Below are 16,848 nucleotides of genomic sequence, written 5' to 3' on the forward strand. Positions count from 1 at the left end.
CTGAGCCACGCCTACCCAGCTGGTCATTAGGGCAGAGAAGTGGTTGTTAAATTATTTGAATCCCACCACTGGGTACAGCCAATTTCTTTCATTTCATTAACTCCCCTCTAATCAATTTTTAGAGCATGAGCAACCTTCCTGTAGATCAGTGTTTCCCAGCCTTGGCAGCTTGAAGATGTCCGGACTTCAACTCCCAGAATTCCCCAGCCAGTGAATGCTGGCTGGGGAATTCTGGAAGTTGAAGTCCGGACATCTTCAAGCTGCCAAGGTTGGGAAACACTGCTGTAGATAACTAAGAGTCCACACAAGGCTACATTATGACTTCTGAATTGATGCCATTTCATCATCCTTCCTGGAATTCATTTTCCGATGAATTCATTCATTTGGGAATGAATGAATCTTCACTGATCCATTGAATAAGGACTGCGTTGATACCTGAGGGACAACATAAGCCATGAGTTAACATTTCGAAGAGGACTCCGCAAGCCTCTTTACAGAATGGATCTGAAGTTCCTATTTAAGGAAGCATCCATGGCTGTGGTATCATTTGATCAAGAGGAATATTGGAGTGGCAACCCTCCGATGGATATGATGTTATATCAAATGTTTAGTACAGAGTCAGTAGAATCAGTGAAACATTTACCAATCAATACCTTGAGTTCTCCTGTTTAGTAACGCAAAAAATATCTCTAGGATGTGATTATTTATCAAGCACATGGGTGTCAAATTCATGTCACGGTGGAGTCACATGACATATCAGGACTTTTTTCCTCTTTGCTAAACCGAACGTGGCCGTGGCCAGCGCATGACGCATCCCATGAGCCAGGAGTTTGACAGCCCTGATCTAGTACAAAGAGAAACTCTGGTATTGGGACTTGTTCATTAAAGAAGTATATGTAAATACTTCCAGTAACTCTTCACTGATATGGGAATGTTTTCTTCCTGTTCCAGGTTCCCCTGATTTTTGATGATGTTGCTGTATTTTTCTCCGGGGAAGAATGGCCTCTGCTGGATTTCAACCAAAAAAATCTATACAGGGAGGTCATGCTGGAAAATGCTAGGAATCTGGCCACCTTGGGTAAGGGTTTTTCTTCATTTTATGTTAAGATAGATGGGGATGATATTTTCTACTACAAAGTAACCAGTAGAATAACAGAGTTGGAAGAGAATTCATTTCCTGATGAATTCATGGAGGATTTCTAGTCCAACTCCTTGCACAAGCAAGAGATCCTACACTTGTCAGACAAATGGTTGTCTGATCGCCTTAAAAACCTCCAGTGTTGGGCATTCAGAACTTCTGGAGGGGAGTTGCTCTACTGATTAATTAATCTTTCTTTGAAGACATTTCCCTTCTCATCCAAGAAGCTTCTTAAACTTTGGCTGGATAGTGGGGAATGGGAGATCACCATCCAGCTAGAGCTTAAGAAGCTTCTTGGATGAGAAGCAAAATGTCTTCAAAGAAAAACCAGAAAGTCCAGTTGCCTCTTGAAAAGCACCTTTGGCTTTGAAACGGAGATGAGCCCCACCCTCTAGAGTCAGGAATGACTAGCACATATATGCGAGGGAACCTTGACCTTAACAGAGAAATACTAGATAAAAGGCAGCTAATGAGGCTTGATTCCTAACAGCACTCTCAAGTTGTGCTTTCAATTTCTCATGGACTTTTTCTTTTTTGATTCAACAGGTGATAGATGGGAGAATGAGAATTACGAAGAGACAGCTTTCCAAACAGTCAAAAGTGAAATTGGAGAAAAGGTGTTTCAAAATCAGCAAGGGCTACAATGGCCAGAGGCAAACCAGTTAAATGGTGACCTGCAAATCTCCTCTACTTCTCAAAATGCAGATGTTCATCTTTTTCTGATCCAAGGAGATCAGGGAGAAAAAGGAATATTTGGAGAAATAATTAGAGAAGAATCAGATGTTTGTGAACACCCCAGTATTTATATGAAAGAGACTCAAGAAGAATGCATGGAAGATGGGGAAAGTTTCAAGTGGGACATCCCTCTTGCTTTCCATAGAAGCATCCTTGTAGAAGGAAAACCCTATCAATGTACGGACTGCGGCAACAGCTTCAACAACAGCAGCCATTTTATTTCCCATCAAAGGACCCACTCGGGGGAGAAACCATATAAGTGCCTCGAGTGTGGAAAGAGCTTTAGTGAAAATAGCTCCCTGACTTCCCATAAAAGGATCCATTCAGGCGAGAAACCGTATAAATGTGTGGACTGCGGAAAGAGCTTCAGTCAGAGCGGACAACTCACTTCTCATAAAAGGATCCACACGGGAGAAAAGCCATATAAATGCACAGAATGTGGCAAGAACTTCAGTCAGAATGGTCAGCTCACTTCACATAAAAGGATCCATTCTGGAGAGAAACCATATAAATGCATGGAATGTGGAAAGAGCTTCAACCAGAGCGGCCATCTGACTTTTCATAAAAGGATTCACACTGGAGAGAAACCATATAAATGTATAGAGTGTGGGAAGAGCTTCACCATAAGCAGTCACCTTACTTCCCATAAAAGGATCCACACGGGGGAGAAACCCTATAAATGCACTGAGTGCGGAAAGACCTGCAGTACCAACAGTGATCTTACTTTGCATAAAAGGATCCATTCAGGGGAGAAACCCTATAAGTGCATGGAATGTGGGAAAGACTTCAGCCAGCGAAGTAATCTTATCTCCCATAAAAGTATACACTCGGGGGAGAAACCCTATAAATGTATGGAGTGTGGGAAGAGCTTTAATCAGCGAAGTAATCTTATTTCTCACAAAAGGATCCACTCAGGAGAGAAACCCTACAAATGCCTGGACTGTGAAAAGAGCTTCACTTGGAACTGTCAACTGACTTCTCATAAAAAGATCCACACAGGGGACAACCAAATAAATGTTTTGACTGTTGAAAGAGCTGCTTGGACTCCAGTTCTGAGCTGATAAACACCATCCGTCAAGTTGGATACGAATGCACAACAGACTCAAAGAAAGTATTGTATCTGCAAAGTTGAAGGAGGAAGGACAAGTCAGGAGCAGAGTAATAGTCAAGTAGTCAAGGTGTGTCTATTAATAGAGACACACTGAGGAATCCTCGAAATAGATGTGTCTATTAATAGAAGCACACTGAGTTGCTAAGCATTTATTCACGTGATAGTGTACTTGTAAAGGGACGTGGTGTTTGGCGGTTCGAATCCCTAGCGCCATGTAATGGAGTGAGCTCCCGTTACTTGTCCCAGCTTCTGCCAACCTAGCAGTTCGAAAGCATGTAAAAATGCAAGTAGAAAAATAGGAACCACCTTTGGTGGGAAGGTAACAGTGTTCCGTGCGCCTTCGGCATTTAGTCATGCTGGCCTCATGGCCACGGAGACATCTTCGGACAGTGCTGGCTCTTTGGCTTTGAAATGGAGATGAACATTGCTCCCTAGAGTTACTAAATACCATATTTTTCAGAGTATAAGGCACATTTTTCCCCCTAAAAGAGGGTAAACATTTGGATGTGTCTTATACAATGAATTTTGCGCCACCCAACCACCGCCCCCCACCCTTTGCCTCCCAGCAATTTGCCTCTTTGTAGCAAACAGCCTGTTTCAGTGACAGCACAGCCTGATTAACACAAGTAGCTGATTGTCAGTTGGATCGGTTTCCCAACCATCAGCTGTTTCAATCTGCAGGGCTTGCCATTGCCTATTGCTGCCTCTACGCATCCCATTTTTGGCCTCTGCATCTCATTTTTGGCCATTGCGTGCCCTGTTTTCGGTCTACACATGCCCCATTTTCCGCCCATTCTGATCCCCGCCGCTCAGAACGGGTGGAAAATGGAGCATGTGAAGGCCGAAAATGGGATGCCAAGACTGAAAATGGGGTGTGCAAAGGCAGCAATAGGCTATGGCAATCCCTGCAGCCTGAAACAGCTGATGAGGCTGATCCAACTGATAACCACTGCTGGTGCTAATCAGGCTGTGCTGAAACTGAAACTTCCTGTTTGCTGCAAAGAGGTAAATTGCTGGGAGGCAGAGGCAGATTTTTCCCCCCTTATTTACCTTCCCAAAAGCTAGAAGCGTGTTATATTTTGGAGTATCTTATAATCTGAAAAATATGGTAAGTCACCCTTGCTCGTTAAGAATGTCTCATGGTCACTGTAACATCCCATTGACTTTGTGGGAACCCGGCAAATGAGGGGTCTTGGTGCTTTCTGAGTTTGGTTGCTTTCTTGCAGACATTTCATTACCCAAACTTGGTAACATCATCAGATCATCATAATTTTCATACCTAGTTTGGGTAATGAAACATCTCCAAGTAAACCACCAAACTGAGAGGGTACCAAGGATCCCTGGTTTTAATCCTGAACTACAAATATTCTCCTTTAAGGGTAGAAAATGGCAGCTGCATCACTGTGACACAGTAACTCTGATGACTGATTCTAAGTACCAGTTATTCAGTGCCATTGGAAAGTCAAACAGTTGCTGAATGAATGATTAATAAGCAAGGATCACCTGTATTACTGTATTTTTCAGAGTATAAAACACACTTTTTCCCCCTAAAAGAGGCTGAAAATTTGGGTGTGTCTTATACTCCAAATGTAGCTTTTTGAAAGCTTTTTTTCAGCCCTAATGAGGTGCTAATGAGTGAAGTGAAGTGGAAGATCGGAAGATCCTTCACACTTTTAGCACCTTAGGGATGAAAAAAAAGCTTCGAATATTTTTACTGCAGCATACTGTTGGAAATATTTCCCGATTCATTCCAGCTGGGAGAAGCCAACAAAAGATTTGAAGACTGCCTTAACAGGTACTTCTTTTGTCCAGTTTCTGTTTTTGGGAGATAGTCCTCTCAAGAGCAAGGTAGAGAGTTCCTGTGACTATGTGATTTCTATTCTTTTGGGGATTATCCCTTTAAGAGCAAGGCAAGGCAAGGCAGGGATTTTTCCTATTGGCTATCTGAGTTTTCTCAATGATTTTCTTCCAGCAAGTGCTGGGCTGGTTTGTTGATTCAGCTTTGTTACATTTTTACCAGGTGTGAAGTGCTTTTGGCTGAATGCCCAGACATCTAGTTAAGCTGATTAAGTTTCCCTGGCAGCCTGGGGAAAGAAAAAAGTGGCAAAAAGTGTCATTTTATTATATTATTGTGTTTGCTTGCTTTTCTGGTGTTATGGGAATAAAAATGAATACCTGGTAGGCAGATTTTTTTCCCTATTTTCCTCCCCAAAACTAAGGTGTGTCTTATATTCAGGTGTGTCTTATACTCCCCAAAATACGGTACTTTCCCTCACTTCATTTCCAGTGTTATCCCTGCTTATCTTTCTTCTTTTTCCAGAGGAACCACTGTTTCATTTTTCTTGTCGCTGCTGGAAGGAGGGAGAAGAGTGATGATATGTGACAGTGAATTGTGAATTTATGCAGTTAGTTTGGATATACGAACCTATCAGTTAGCTTGTTTCTTGGCTGACAATTTTCATTGTAAGTAAGCCATTTGTGTATCAAGTTTAGTTGAAATTGCTCAAGGTGTTCCAGAGTTATGCTGGAACACACATACACAAACACATGCACGCACACTTTTATATATATAGATTTACTCAAAAATCTTCAGAAGAAAATGCAACAGCCACTAACTTACTGACTCAGCAGTAAACAGTGTCCCATTTAAAGATTACACTACTCAATTATTCAGGGTAGAAAAAGCTAAGAGAGATTGTGAGAAGTTCCAGAAGGATCTCTTTCAACTGGCTAGTCAGTGTAAATGTGGGTCTCATTTAGTAAGAGCTAAGTATGGGGTGGGAACAACCCCCATATATATGCTGCTCTTGATATATGTTGCTAAACTGTAAGCTGTCTATAAAGAGGAGGAAAATTCCGGGGTTGAAGTGTAAAGCACAATGCAGATGTGAACTCTATATAATAAGCTCTGAAAGGCAAATATCAGTTTTGGAATCATTAGGAAAGTTATTAAAACAAAACAGGCCTCATTATTAATAAATTCCCCTTTACTTAACACTAAGCTACACTAAAGGTGGCTCAGTGGCTGAGCTTGTCAATCAGAAAGGTCGGCGGTTTGAATTCCTAACACCACATAATGGAGTGAGCTCCCGTTACTTGTCCCAGCTTCTGCCCAGTTGCCTTTTGAAAAAGCACCTTTAGGACAACCATGACCTGGATGACCGAGAATCTCCATAGCCAGCTGGAGCTGTGGACTGGCTAAAAAGGCAAGGGATGGGGAATGGGGATGAAATAGAAAATGGAAATAGAATACATGGAAGGGACCTTGAAGGTCTTCTAGTCCAACCCTCTGCTTAGGCAGGAAACCCTACACCATTTCAGACAAATGGTTATCCAACATCTTGAAAACTTCCAATGTTGGAGCATTCACAACTTCTGAAGGCAAGTTGTTCCACTGATTAATTGTTCTAGCCGTCAGGAAATTTCTCCTTAGTTCTAAGTTGCTTCTCTCCTTGATTAGTTTCCACCCATTGCTTCTTGTTCTACCTCAGGTGCTTTGGAGAATACCTTGCCTCCCTCTTCTTTGTGGCAGCCCCCATGGACTACAATCCAGTCTTTTTCTGAGTGCAAACTGATTTAACATGCTAACCGAAATAGGCTGCTCAGCTCTTTTAAAACATGAATTAGATAGGCATTTTCTGAAATTGAGCCAAGCCTAAAGCAAACCACGGAGATTGGACCACCCTTAGTCTGAGATGGTACTACATGGGGCTTCCAGCCTGAGCAGGGGGTTGGACTAGATGACCTCCAAGGTCCCTTCCAACTCTGTTACTCTGTTCTGTTATCGGGTTGGTGCAAGCAAGCAAGCATTAAACGGCGATCTCCTGCAAAGTGTCTCCCCGTTCCCTCCCAACCCAGGACAACCTGCACCAAACAGCCCGGAGGACGCCGCGCCAGCACCATCAAGGAAAACCCCAGGCCCTAGCGCGTCCCTTCTAGGAAGCAGCAACTCTCTCCCTTTAACCCTTCCTTGGATGGCCGGGGGTGGCGGGGAGGCTGGCCGGCGACTTGCGAGACCGCTGAGTCTTCCTCGCTCTCCAGCTCCGGAACGCGGATCCTCCTGCTACGCGGCTGGCTTTGGACTGCGGAGTGCCGGATTGAGAGGGGTAAGCCTGGAGTTTGCCCTCCTTTCCTTTTCCCTCTGGATGTCAGGCGAAGCAGCTTTTCTTTTGCAAACCCGCCTTTGCAAATGGTTGGAGGGTTGCAGCCTTAGAGCAAGGGGGGTGCTTTTGTCCTGGAAAAGCCGGGCAGTAAGGGCGGGGAGGGGACTGGGGGGGCAGGGAGATCTAGGGGGGTGGGAGCAAAGGCAGAGCCTAGCTTGGTCTAGCTCCGCTCGACTGCTCCCCTGCATTGCCTCCGATCTGCGAATGAAGCAGAACAGAATAACAGGCTTGGAAGGGACCTTGGAGGTCTTCCAGTCCAGCCCCCTGCTTAGGCAGGAAGCCCTATGGTACCATTTCAGACAAATGGTGAGAAGGATCTTGGGAGCCTTAGTGGACAACTAGGTAAATATGAGCCAGCAGTGTGTAGTGGCAGCCAAAAAAGCCATTGCAATCCTCAGTTGCATTAACAGAGGGATACAATCAAGATCAAGTGCGGTATCAATACCACTCTATAAAGCCCTAGTAAGACCACTGCATCCAGTTTTGGTCACCACACTGTGAAAAAGATGTTGAGAAACATCTGGAAAGAATGCAGAGAAGAGCAACCAGGTGATTAGGGGACTGCAGACTGAAACATATGAAGAAGGAACTGGGCATGGCTAGTCTAGTGAAGAGAAGGACTAGGGGAGACAAGATACCAGTGTTTCAATATTTGAGGGGCTGCCACAGAAAGGAGGCGCTCAAGCTATTTTCCAAAGCACCTGAAGGCCAGTCAAGGTATAATGGATGGAAACTGACCAAGGAGAGATTTAACCTAGAAATAAGGAGAAACTCTCTGACAGTGAGAACAATCAACCAATGGAACAGCTTGCCCTCAGAAATTGTGGGAGCTTCATCACTGGAGGCTTTCAAGAAGAGATTGGACTGCCATTTGTTAGAAATGATGTAGGGTCTCCTGCTTGAGCAGGGGCAAGGGGGTTGGACTAGATGACCTATAAGGTCCCTTCCAACTTTGTCTATCTGTAAATGCCCCAAAGTGCTTTTTCAGGAGGCAATTGGATTTTCTTGTTTTTTTCTTTGAAGATGTTTGGCTTCTCCTCCAAGAAGCTTCTTCAGCTCTAACAGGATGGTGGGGAATGGAAGGATTTCTATTCCTTGCAGACAGCTGGTTGTTAGCATCCTGTTAGAGAGTCACTGAGGCCACTTGAAGATTTATCTGTGTCCTCAGTGTCACCTGAGTAGTGCTGAGTACAGGTACCATGAACAACCCTCAAAAAGGATGCAAATGCCAGCTGTCTGTAAGGAATAGAAATCCTTCCATTCCCCACCATCCTATTAGAGCTGAAGAAACTTCTTGGATAAGAAGCGAAACATCTTCAAAGAAAAAACAAGAAAATCCAGGTGCCTCCTGAAAAAACACCTTTGGGACAACTATGACTTGGATGATTGAGAACCACTACAGACTTTCAGACAAATGGTCATCCAATCTCTGTGTTGGAGGATGTCTATGGAGCTTCTCAGTCCTCCAGGTCATGGTTGTCTCAAAGGTGCTTTTTCAAAAGGCAACTGGACTTTCTGGGTTTTCTTTGAAGACATTTTGCTTCTCATCCAACAGCTGAAAGAAACTTCTTGGATGAGAAGCAAAACGTCTTCAAAGAAAACCCAAAAAGTCCAGTTGCCTCTTCCAAAAGCACCTTTGGGACTTCCATTGTGTTGGAGCCATCACTTGACACTTTTAAGAAGAGACTGGACAGCCACTTGTCCAGAATGATATAGGGCCATGATGGCGAACCTATGGCATGTGTGTCACAGGTGGCAATGAGAGCCATTTGTTAGGGCACACGAGGCGTTGCCCTGTCAAATCCAGCGCGCATGGACGCACTGGCCAGTTGACTTCGGCCTTCTTTTTCAGCCGTTTTTCACCCTCTGGAGACTTCCATGAAGCCTCCAGAGGGCAAAAAACAACTCAACGCGCCAAGTTTAAAAAGCCCAATGAGGAAGTTCGAGAACAGACTTCTGATTTGTGCGTTGGGTCATTTTTCGTGCTCTGGGGGGCCTCCAGGTGGCGGGGGGGGCGGGGGGAGCTGTTTTTGCCCTCTCCAGGCTCCTAGAAAACCTCTGGAGCCCGGGAAGGGAGAAAAATGGGTCCATTGTGTGCCAAAAGCGGGGGGAGGGAGGTGGTCACATGGACATGTGTGCAGGGGAGTCGCGCATGCAGCATTATGGTGTGGGCACCCCTGGGCACAATTCCCCTGCGCTTCCCCCACTTTTGGCACACGATGGAAAAAAGGCTAGCCATCACTGATACAGGGCCTTGTAGGCCTCCCTGCAGCCTCCTGGGACCAAAAATGAACCGCGTGAGGGATGTGCCATAACCCCCTCCCCCGCGCACCCCATTTTGGGCCTAGTAGGCCTCCATGCAGCCTTCTGAGAATGCTAAGAAATACTCTTACGTCACTCAACATAAGAAGATTGGAAATGATAGAAATATTTGTAGCTCAGATGGTAGGTATTGGTGATGGTTTGTTCTCCGAGCTTGCTGTTTAGCCTTCAAACATTTCGTTACCAGGCTAGGTAACCTCCTCAGCAGGACTTTAGTTAAAGTGTCTTGTTTCAGTCCTTCACTGATTTTATAAAAGTGATTTTGTCACCAGGCTACAGGATATCTTCATGGGGACTTCGGTTGAAGCATCTTGTTTCAGTTTTTTTTTTATAAAAGTGGTAAAGAACTGAAACGAGACGCTTCAGCCAAAGCCCCTATGAGGATTTTACCTAGCATGGTGATGAAACGTTCAAAGGCTAAACAGTAAGCTCAGAGAACAAACCACCACCAACATAAGAAGATTGTCATTGTTGTGGCCCACCTGCAGCCAGCAGAACTGGCAGCAGAGTCGGAAAGTGAGGAAGTTAGGGAGGGGCATGGACCAGTCCTGGAGGCTGGGGAAGGCCCGGCCCTGCGTAGGAGGAAGAGATGGGGCTGAGGCCATCTGGCAGTGATCAGGTGCCTATGGAGCTAGACAGCAGTGAGGCAGAGGAACAGCTAGAGCCTATTCCCAGTGTGTGCATGTGCAGAGCTGCCAGAAGAAAAGAACAACTCAGAAATTTGGGTAGACTTGGGAGTAAAGTCACAGGTGGAAAGTAATTGGCCACTCCCATATGAAATAAAAGAGGAACGAAAGGGGAGTGGGCTTTTGTTCGTTCAGTCATTCGATTCGTTTCAGGAGTGTGAAGATCTGTCCGTGAATCTGAGACTCTGTGCCCAGTCTTTCCTTGCACAGTACTTTATTTGGAAAATATTTACATGGCAGCTTTCCAAGATAGATAAGGTCTGTGGTCATAAATGTTCCTTTGAAAGACTGTTTGCCAAGCCTTTGCTGAATGTGAATGAGAGGAATTCACATTTGTTTAACAAAAGTTTTGTCCGGACCAGGACTCTGCCTCGTGCTTTTTGGGGAAGCCTAGGTCAGAACAGTTATGTGTAAAACAACTAAGTGTGTTTATCATTTAAAAAAACTTCCAATTGCTGTAGGGCGATTAACAAGAAAAGTTGTGAAGGATTTCTGAGCAGCGTTGTCAATGCCTTTTTTAAAATGAGTTTTGTTTCCTTTTCCCCTTAGCTCGGTTGCTGAAAAGACCTGGTTGTGTGTAAGGTTTCTAGTTTTCCAGGAAGAACAATTCCTTGCCTCCCAAGATGGCGCAGGGGAGTTCTTCCTGCCATCCTGCTCCTATCAGTGAAAAATGCTTTGCAGATCGGGAAAGTCCTTTGAATTTGACCAGAACAGCATTTAAGCACAGAAGGAAAACAGACACACAACAACACACAGCAAGGAAAGGAGAAGGAAAAGACCCTAGGGTTGAACTGAACAAGACCTCTGGGAAATTCATGGGAAAAAACAATCAATGCATCCTGGAAGGGGAACCTTCCAATGGGGTTCTACAAACTTACTTTTTCAAGGAATTCTGCTACCAAGAGACTGATGGGCCTCGGGAACTTTGCAGCAGACTCCACCATATTTACTGTCAGTGGCTAAAGTTAGAAAAGCACACAAAGGCTCAGATATTGGATCTTCTGGTCCTAGAGCAGTTCCTGGCTGTCCTTCCTCCAGAGATGACCAGCTGGGTCTGGGAATGTGGAGCAGAAACCTGTTCCCAGGCAGTGGCCCTGGCTGAAGGCTTTCTTCTGAGCCAAGCAGAGAGGAAGAAGTTGAAGGTGAGACAGAATCATTCAAAAAGATGTAATTGTGGGAAATAATGTTACTCAATTTTTAAATGCTTCCCTTCTACAACGAATATTATGAGGAGGAGATTTAATTTCCACTTTAGATATTCTGTTGTGTTGAATCTTTCTGAGGATAGGACAGGATGGAATGGAATAGAATAGAATAAATTCCTCACTTTTTTATTGTTTTAGGCTCGGTTAAGTTAAATTAAGTTTACTTTATTGTCATTGCACCTCGTACAATGAAATTACAAAGCCCTTCATTGAAATGGCCATTGAAAACTGTATTAAATATCCTCCTCAGGAGCCGGTTTTTGGTGGGATCTCCCAGGAGAAACCAATTCTGGACCCATCTTCAGGTAAAGAAAATGTCAGGGTTCCGACCAATGCCCGAATTAAATCATGAGCCTCGAGCCAAGCTTCAAAAGAAATCCAGTTATTTATTAGAAGGTTTGAGGTTTGAGGTTTTATTCGACTTGTATGCCGCCCTATTCCCGAGGGACTCAGGGCGGCTAACAAAACCAAGGGAAGGGGAGGGGGAACAATACAAAAGGGAAGGCAGCAGAACAAACAACAATACAAAACAATTTAAAAGGTCTCAACACGCACACCAATTCGAGTAGGGGATGGAACTCAGCAATCCCAGGCCTGCTGGAACAGCCAGGTCTTAACGGCTTTATGGAAAGCCTGAAGGGTGGTGAGGGTCCGAATCTCCACGGGGAGATCGTTCCAAAGAAGTTTCATGTCGGCATGTTCCAAGTGAAGCCAACTCTGACTTCACTTAATCTACATCCTGGCACTGTTTCCCCCCTTCCCCCAAGGTATGTCATTGGTCAAATTCTCCAAAGAAGCAATTTTGTGGGTTGTAGAGATCACTCCCCTCTGGCCACTGTAAGTAACCGTGGAGATGGCCTTAACAGAGAGATAGTTGGGATGTGCTTTTGTTTTGACTGAAGTGTTATTCCTTCGCTGCAGCTGCAGCTCGTTTTCCCATTCCTCTTGCCTATGGCAACTCGAGAGCAGGCCAGGGATGTTTTGCAAGTTGACAGAAAGATTCTTCTGATACGACAGCCTGAAGAGTCTGTACTATCTGAGCTATTCATGAGCTTGTTTTTCAAGAATACAGATAGTCTTCGACTTATAACAGTTCATTTAGCAACCGTTGGAAGTTACATCACTGAAAAAAAGTGACTTATGACTGTTTTTCACATTTACAACCATTGCAGCATCCCCATTGTCACATGAACAAAATGTGGATGCTTAGCAACTGACTCATATTTATGACAGTCGCAGTGTCCCCAGGGTCATGTGATCCTCTTTTGCGACCTTCCGTCAAGCAAATTCAATAGGGGACCCAGATTCACTTTACAACCTTGTTACTGACTGAACAACTGCAGCAATTCACTTAACAGCCGTGGCAAGAAAGATAATGAAACGGGGGACGAGTTCATTTAACAAATGTCTCACCTAGCAACAGAAAATTGTCATAAATCGAGGACTATCTGTACTTTAGCTTTATAGGTAAGAAGGCCATTGTATTCTGCTTTATTATTAATTTACTTTATTTATATGAGGACACAGATTGTTGGGGGCAATATTCTGACTCTGTAAACCGCTTAGAGAGGGCTGTAAAAGCACTATGAAGCGGTATATAAGTCTAAGTGCTATTGCTATTGCTATATCCTACCTTTATTATTTTTAGAAATAACTTAAGGCGGTGAATATATATTCAACACACCTCCCTTCTCCTATTTTCCACCTAACAATCCTATGAGGTGAGTTGGGGTGAGACAGAATAATTTACCCAAAATCACTCAGCTAGCTTTCATAGCTAAGCCAGGACTAGAACTCACAGTCTCATTGTTACTAGCCTGGGTCCTTAACCACTCAACCAGATAGACTATGTGATAGATGTTTTTAAAATATGTAATTAGTTTTTTCTATCACTTTCTCAGAAAATGGTACAACAGTGATGCTACCTGTGGAATCTTCTCTTTTTTGTGGTGGCACAGAAACAGTGGTTGTACTTCCAACTCAGGTAGGAGTAAGCTCTTCCTAGTACCAATGTGATTTCTTCAAAGAGAATCCTACTCTGTTCTTAATGGTTCAAATCGCCTTTCTGGTGCCATCTCCTTTATTTTATTAGCTTCCTCTAGCTTCCTCTCTGGATCATGAGAAGCTTCCAGTATTCTGATGGGAAAACCATTAGGGATCAATAACAGAGAATATTTGTAGCTCAGGGTTGAAATGAGGGGTCCTTGGTGCTCTTCAGGCTTGCTTGTTTCCTTGCAGATGTTTCATTACCCAGACTAGGTAACATCGAAGCCATTATGGTTGTTAAGTCATCTGCAGAACTATGGCATTCTTGCTGCTATCTGGAGAATGTCTCCAAACAACTTCGTGTAGGTGTTCAGTGGAGTTTGTTGGCTAGTTCACTTGTCAGGCAGGGCTCTCTGACCAATTCATTGAAGTAGCTACCTTCTAGATCAAGGATCCCCAACCAGGGGTGAGGTTCAAAAATTTTAGCAACCTGTTCTCTGCTTAGTTGCTGGGTGGGTATGGCCATGGTAGGTGTGGCCTACTCAGCCTCTGGCACCACGGCAGAAGGGAGGGAGTTTTTGCCCTCTGCAGGCTCTGGAGGCTTTTCTCGAGCCTCTGGGAGCGTAAAAACAGCCTCCCCTGGACTCCGGAAGCCCGAAATGAGCCTGTTTTCAGATTTCTGGAAGTTCCGAGAGGCCCGTTTTTCACTCTCTTAGAACATCCGTGTGTGCTCTGGCATCCAAAACAGGCTATGTGGAAACTTCGGGGAGGGGAGGGGTAGGGTGGATGGGGCCAACCAGTCCTTGCAACTACCGGTTCGGCAAACCAGATGTAAAATTAGCACCCGGTTTGCGCAAACCAATCTAAACCGGCTGAATCCCATCCCAACCCTCGGTCCATGGATTGGCACCGGGCCATGGCATACCAGCAACTGGGCCATGCAAACCCCCGTCCGCAGGATGCAGGCAACCCACAAAACCACATTCCCTCCGGTCCAGAATTTTTTTTTCCATGGAACCGGTCCCTGGTACTGAAGGGTTGGGGGCTACTGTTGTAGAGTAGGAGTCCTGATCCAGTATCTTGCCATCAGTTGACTCCTAAGCAATGCAGCCACAAAACAGGTTTGAAGGTCCTGCAGAATCATTGGTTTGGTTTTTTTTTTCATTAAGAAAGACAACTTGTAATGTTCCTGAAATTATTAATTAATTGGAAACGTTTTCTTTCTGTGTTAGGAACCCATAACCTTTGAAGATGTAGCTGTTTTTTTCTCCAACGGAGAGTGGGCCATGTTGAATTTTGATGAAAAATCTCTTTACAAGGAGGTGATGCTGGAAAATGCAAGTAATGTTGTCTCCTTAGGTAAGGAATTCTCTTTCCTCTGGGCTCACGTAGCATTGGAACACATTATCTACTCAAAAGTAACCAGCTGATGTATTTATTAAAAGAAATACCCATCTGATATTTTTCTCTCTATGGAAGAGGAAAGTATTCATACATTTATTGCTTATAAAGATAAACATTCCCCTCGCACATATGTGCTAGTCGTTCCTGACTCTAGGGGGCAATGCTTATCTCCGTTTCAAAGCCAAAGAGCCAGCGCTGTCAGAAGATGTCTCCATGGTCATGAGGCCGGCATGATTAAATGCCAAAGGTGCATGGAGCGCTGTTACTTTCCCACCAAAGGTGGTTCCTACTTTTCCACTTGCATTTTTTACATGCTTTTGAACTGCTAGGTTGGCAAAAGCTGGGACAATTAACGGGAGCTCACTCCGTTACGTGGTGCTAGGGATTCAAACTGCCAAACTGCCAACTTTTCTAATCGACAAGCTCAGCGTCTTAGCCACTGAGCCACCACATCTAAAATCTTCATACCATTTCTATAGAAATACCCTGCATTTGTACCTTAACCATGAAATGTTCTTTCTTCTTTAATTTTGTTCCCAGCAGGTGATGGACAACAGGCTGAGAGTTACACAAAACAAGCTGTAGAACCTTCAAAATCAGTGGAAACTGAAATCAGAGGAAATATATCTGAAAAACTCTGGGGACCACAATGTCCCAAGGAAACCCAGTTAAACAGAAACATGGAAAAACCTCTCCTCTCTCCACCTGCATGCAGGGACAGTGATAAAAAGTGTAGTTTGAACCTTCCTCTTACTTTACACCAAGATTTTGAACTTAGAGAGAAAAGATATAAATGTGCGGAGTGTGGGAAAAGCTTCAGCAAGAACAGCAATCTGAATGCCCATAAAAGAATCCACACGGTAGAAAAACCGTATCAATGCACGGAATGTGGGAAAAGCTTCCGCAGGAATAATAATCTTACCTCCCATAAAAGGATCCATTCTGGAGAGAAACCGTATCAGTGCGGGGAGTGTGGGAAGAGCTTCCGCAAGAACAGTCACCTTACATCTCATAAAACAATCCACACTGGGCTAAAGCCGTATAAGTGCGCGGAGTGTGGGAAGAGCTTCAGCATGAACAGTTACCTTACTTCCCATAAAAGGATCCACACTGGGGAAAAACCTTACCAATGCACAGAGTGTGGGAAGAGCTTCAATGGCTTGACTTCCTTTACCACTCACAAAAGGCTCCACTCGGGTGAAAAACCGTATAAATGCACGGAATGTGGAAAGAGTTGCAACACCAGCAGTGATCTTACTTACCACAAAAGGATCCATTCTGGGGAGAAACCATATAAATGCCTGGAGTGTGGAAAAACCTTCCGTATCAGCTCATCCCTTACTTGCCACAGAAGGATCCATACAGGGGAGAAACCGTATCAGTGCCCAGAATGTGGAAAGCGCTTCATAATGAGTTCTTCCCTTACATGCCACAGAAGGACCCACACAGGGGAGAAACCGTACAAATGTTCAGAATGTGGGAAAAGTTTCAGTCAGAATGGTCACCTCACTTCTCATAAGAGGGTTCACGCAGGGGAAAAAGTTCAGTAGTGAATGGTCTTCTGTTACTCCTATTCTCTTACACCTGAGAAAAAGAGATGCATTATGTGTGGGAAACAGTATTAGTGCCCCTTCTTCTAAAAGGTCAGTATGGGGGACCCCTCCCCTCACAGATCTTGTTATAGATCTCAGTCATCCAAGTCATGGATCAGTGGTAGGATTCAGCCGGTTCTCTGCGGATTGCGTGAACAGGTAGCGGCGACTTCCATCTACTTGGATGTAACGTGAGCACTGCGCATGCTCAGTAGAAGCCCATGCACTCTCATTTGCAAACTGGTAGTGAAGGTAAGTGAATCCCACCTCTGGTCATGTTTATCCCAAAGGTACTTTTTTTAAGAGGCAACTGGACTTTCTGTTTTGTTTTTTTGTTTTTTTCTTTGATGACGTTTCACTTCTTGGATGAGAAGTAGAGGTGGGTTGTTCCCGGTTTGGCCCAGATCAGGCAAACCGGTAGCAGCAGCGGCAGGAGGCTCCACCCACCCGCCCGGACACCTCTACACATACGCAGAAGCGTCTGTTATTCTGTTATTCGTAAGATC

General features: G+C 44.4%; 1 protein-coding gene and 1 pseudogene across 1 annotated transcript; both read left to right on the forward strand.

The window, feature by feature from the left end:
* LOC116503786 overlaps positions 1–16,637 on the forward strand; it is a 36,675-nt pseudogene extending 20,038 nt beyond the window's left edge.
* Positions 6,979–14,819, forward strand: LOC116503783 (neurotrophin receptor-interacting factor homolog). The gene is made up of 5 exons (XM_032210404.1): positions 6,979–7,090; positions 10,705–11,297; positions 11,611–11,665; positions 13,262–13,344; positions 14,579–14,819. Exons 2-5 carry the CDS (start codon positions 10,779–10,781, stop codon positions 14,774–14,776), a joined length of 855 nt encoding a protein of 284 aa, XP_032066295.1. The 5' UTR covers positions 6,979–7,090; positions 10,705–10,778; the 3' UTR covers positions 14,777–14,819.
* Positions 16,638–16,848: the final 211 nt, after the last annotated feature.

The sequence above is a fragment of the Thamnophis elegans genome, chromosome 2 (assembly GCF_009769535.1).
Source record: "Thamnophis elegans isolate rThaEle1 chromosome 2, rThaEle1.pri, whole genome shotgun sequence".
Lineage (NCBI taxonomy): Eukaryota > Metazoa > Chordata > Lepidosauria > Squamata > Colubridae > Thamnophis > Thamnophis elegans.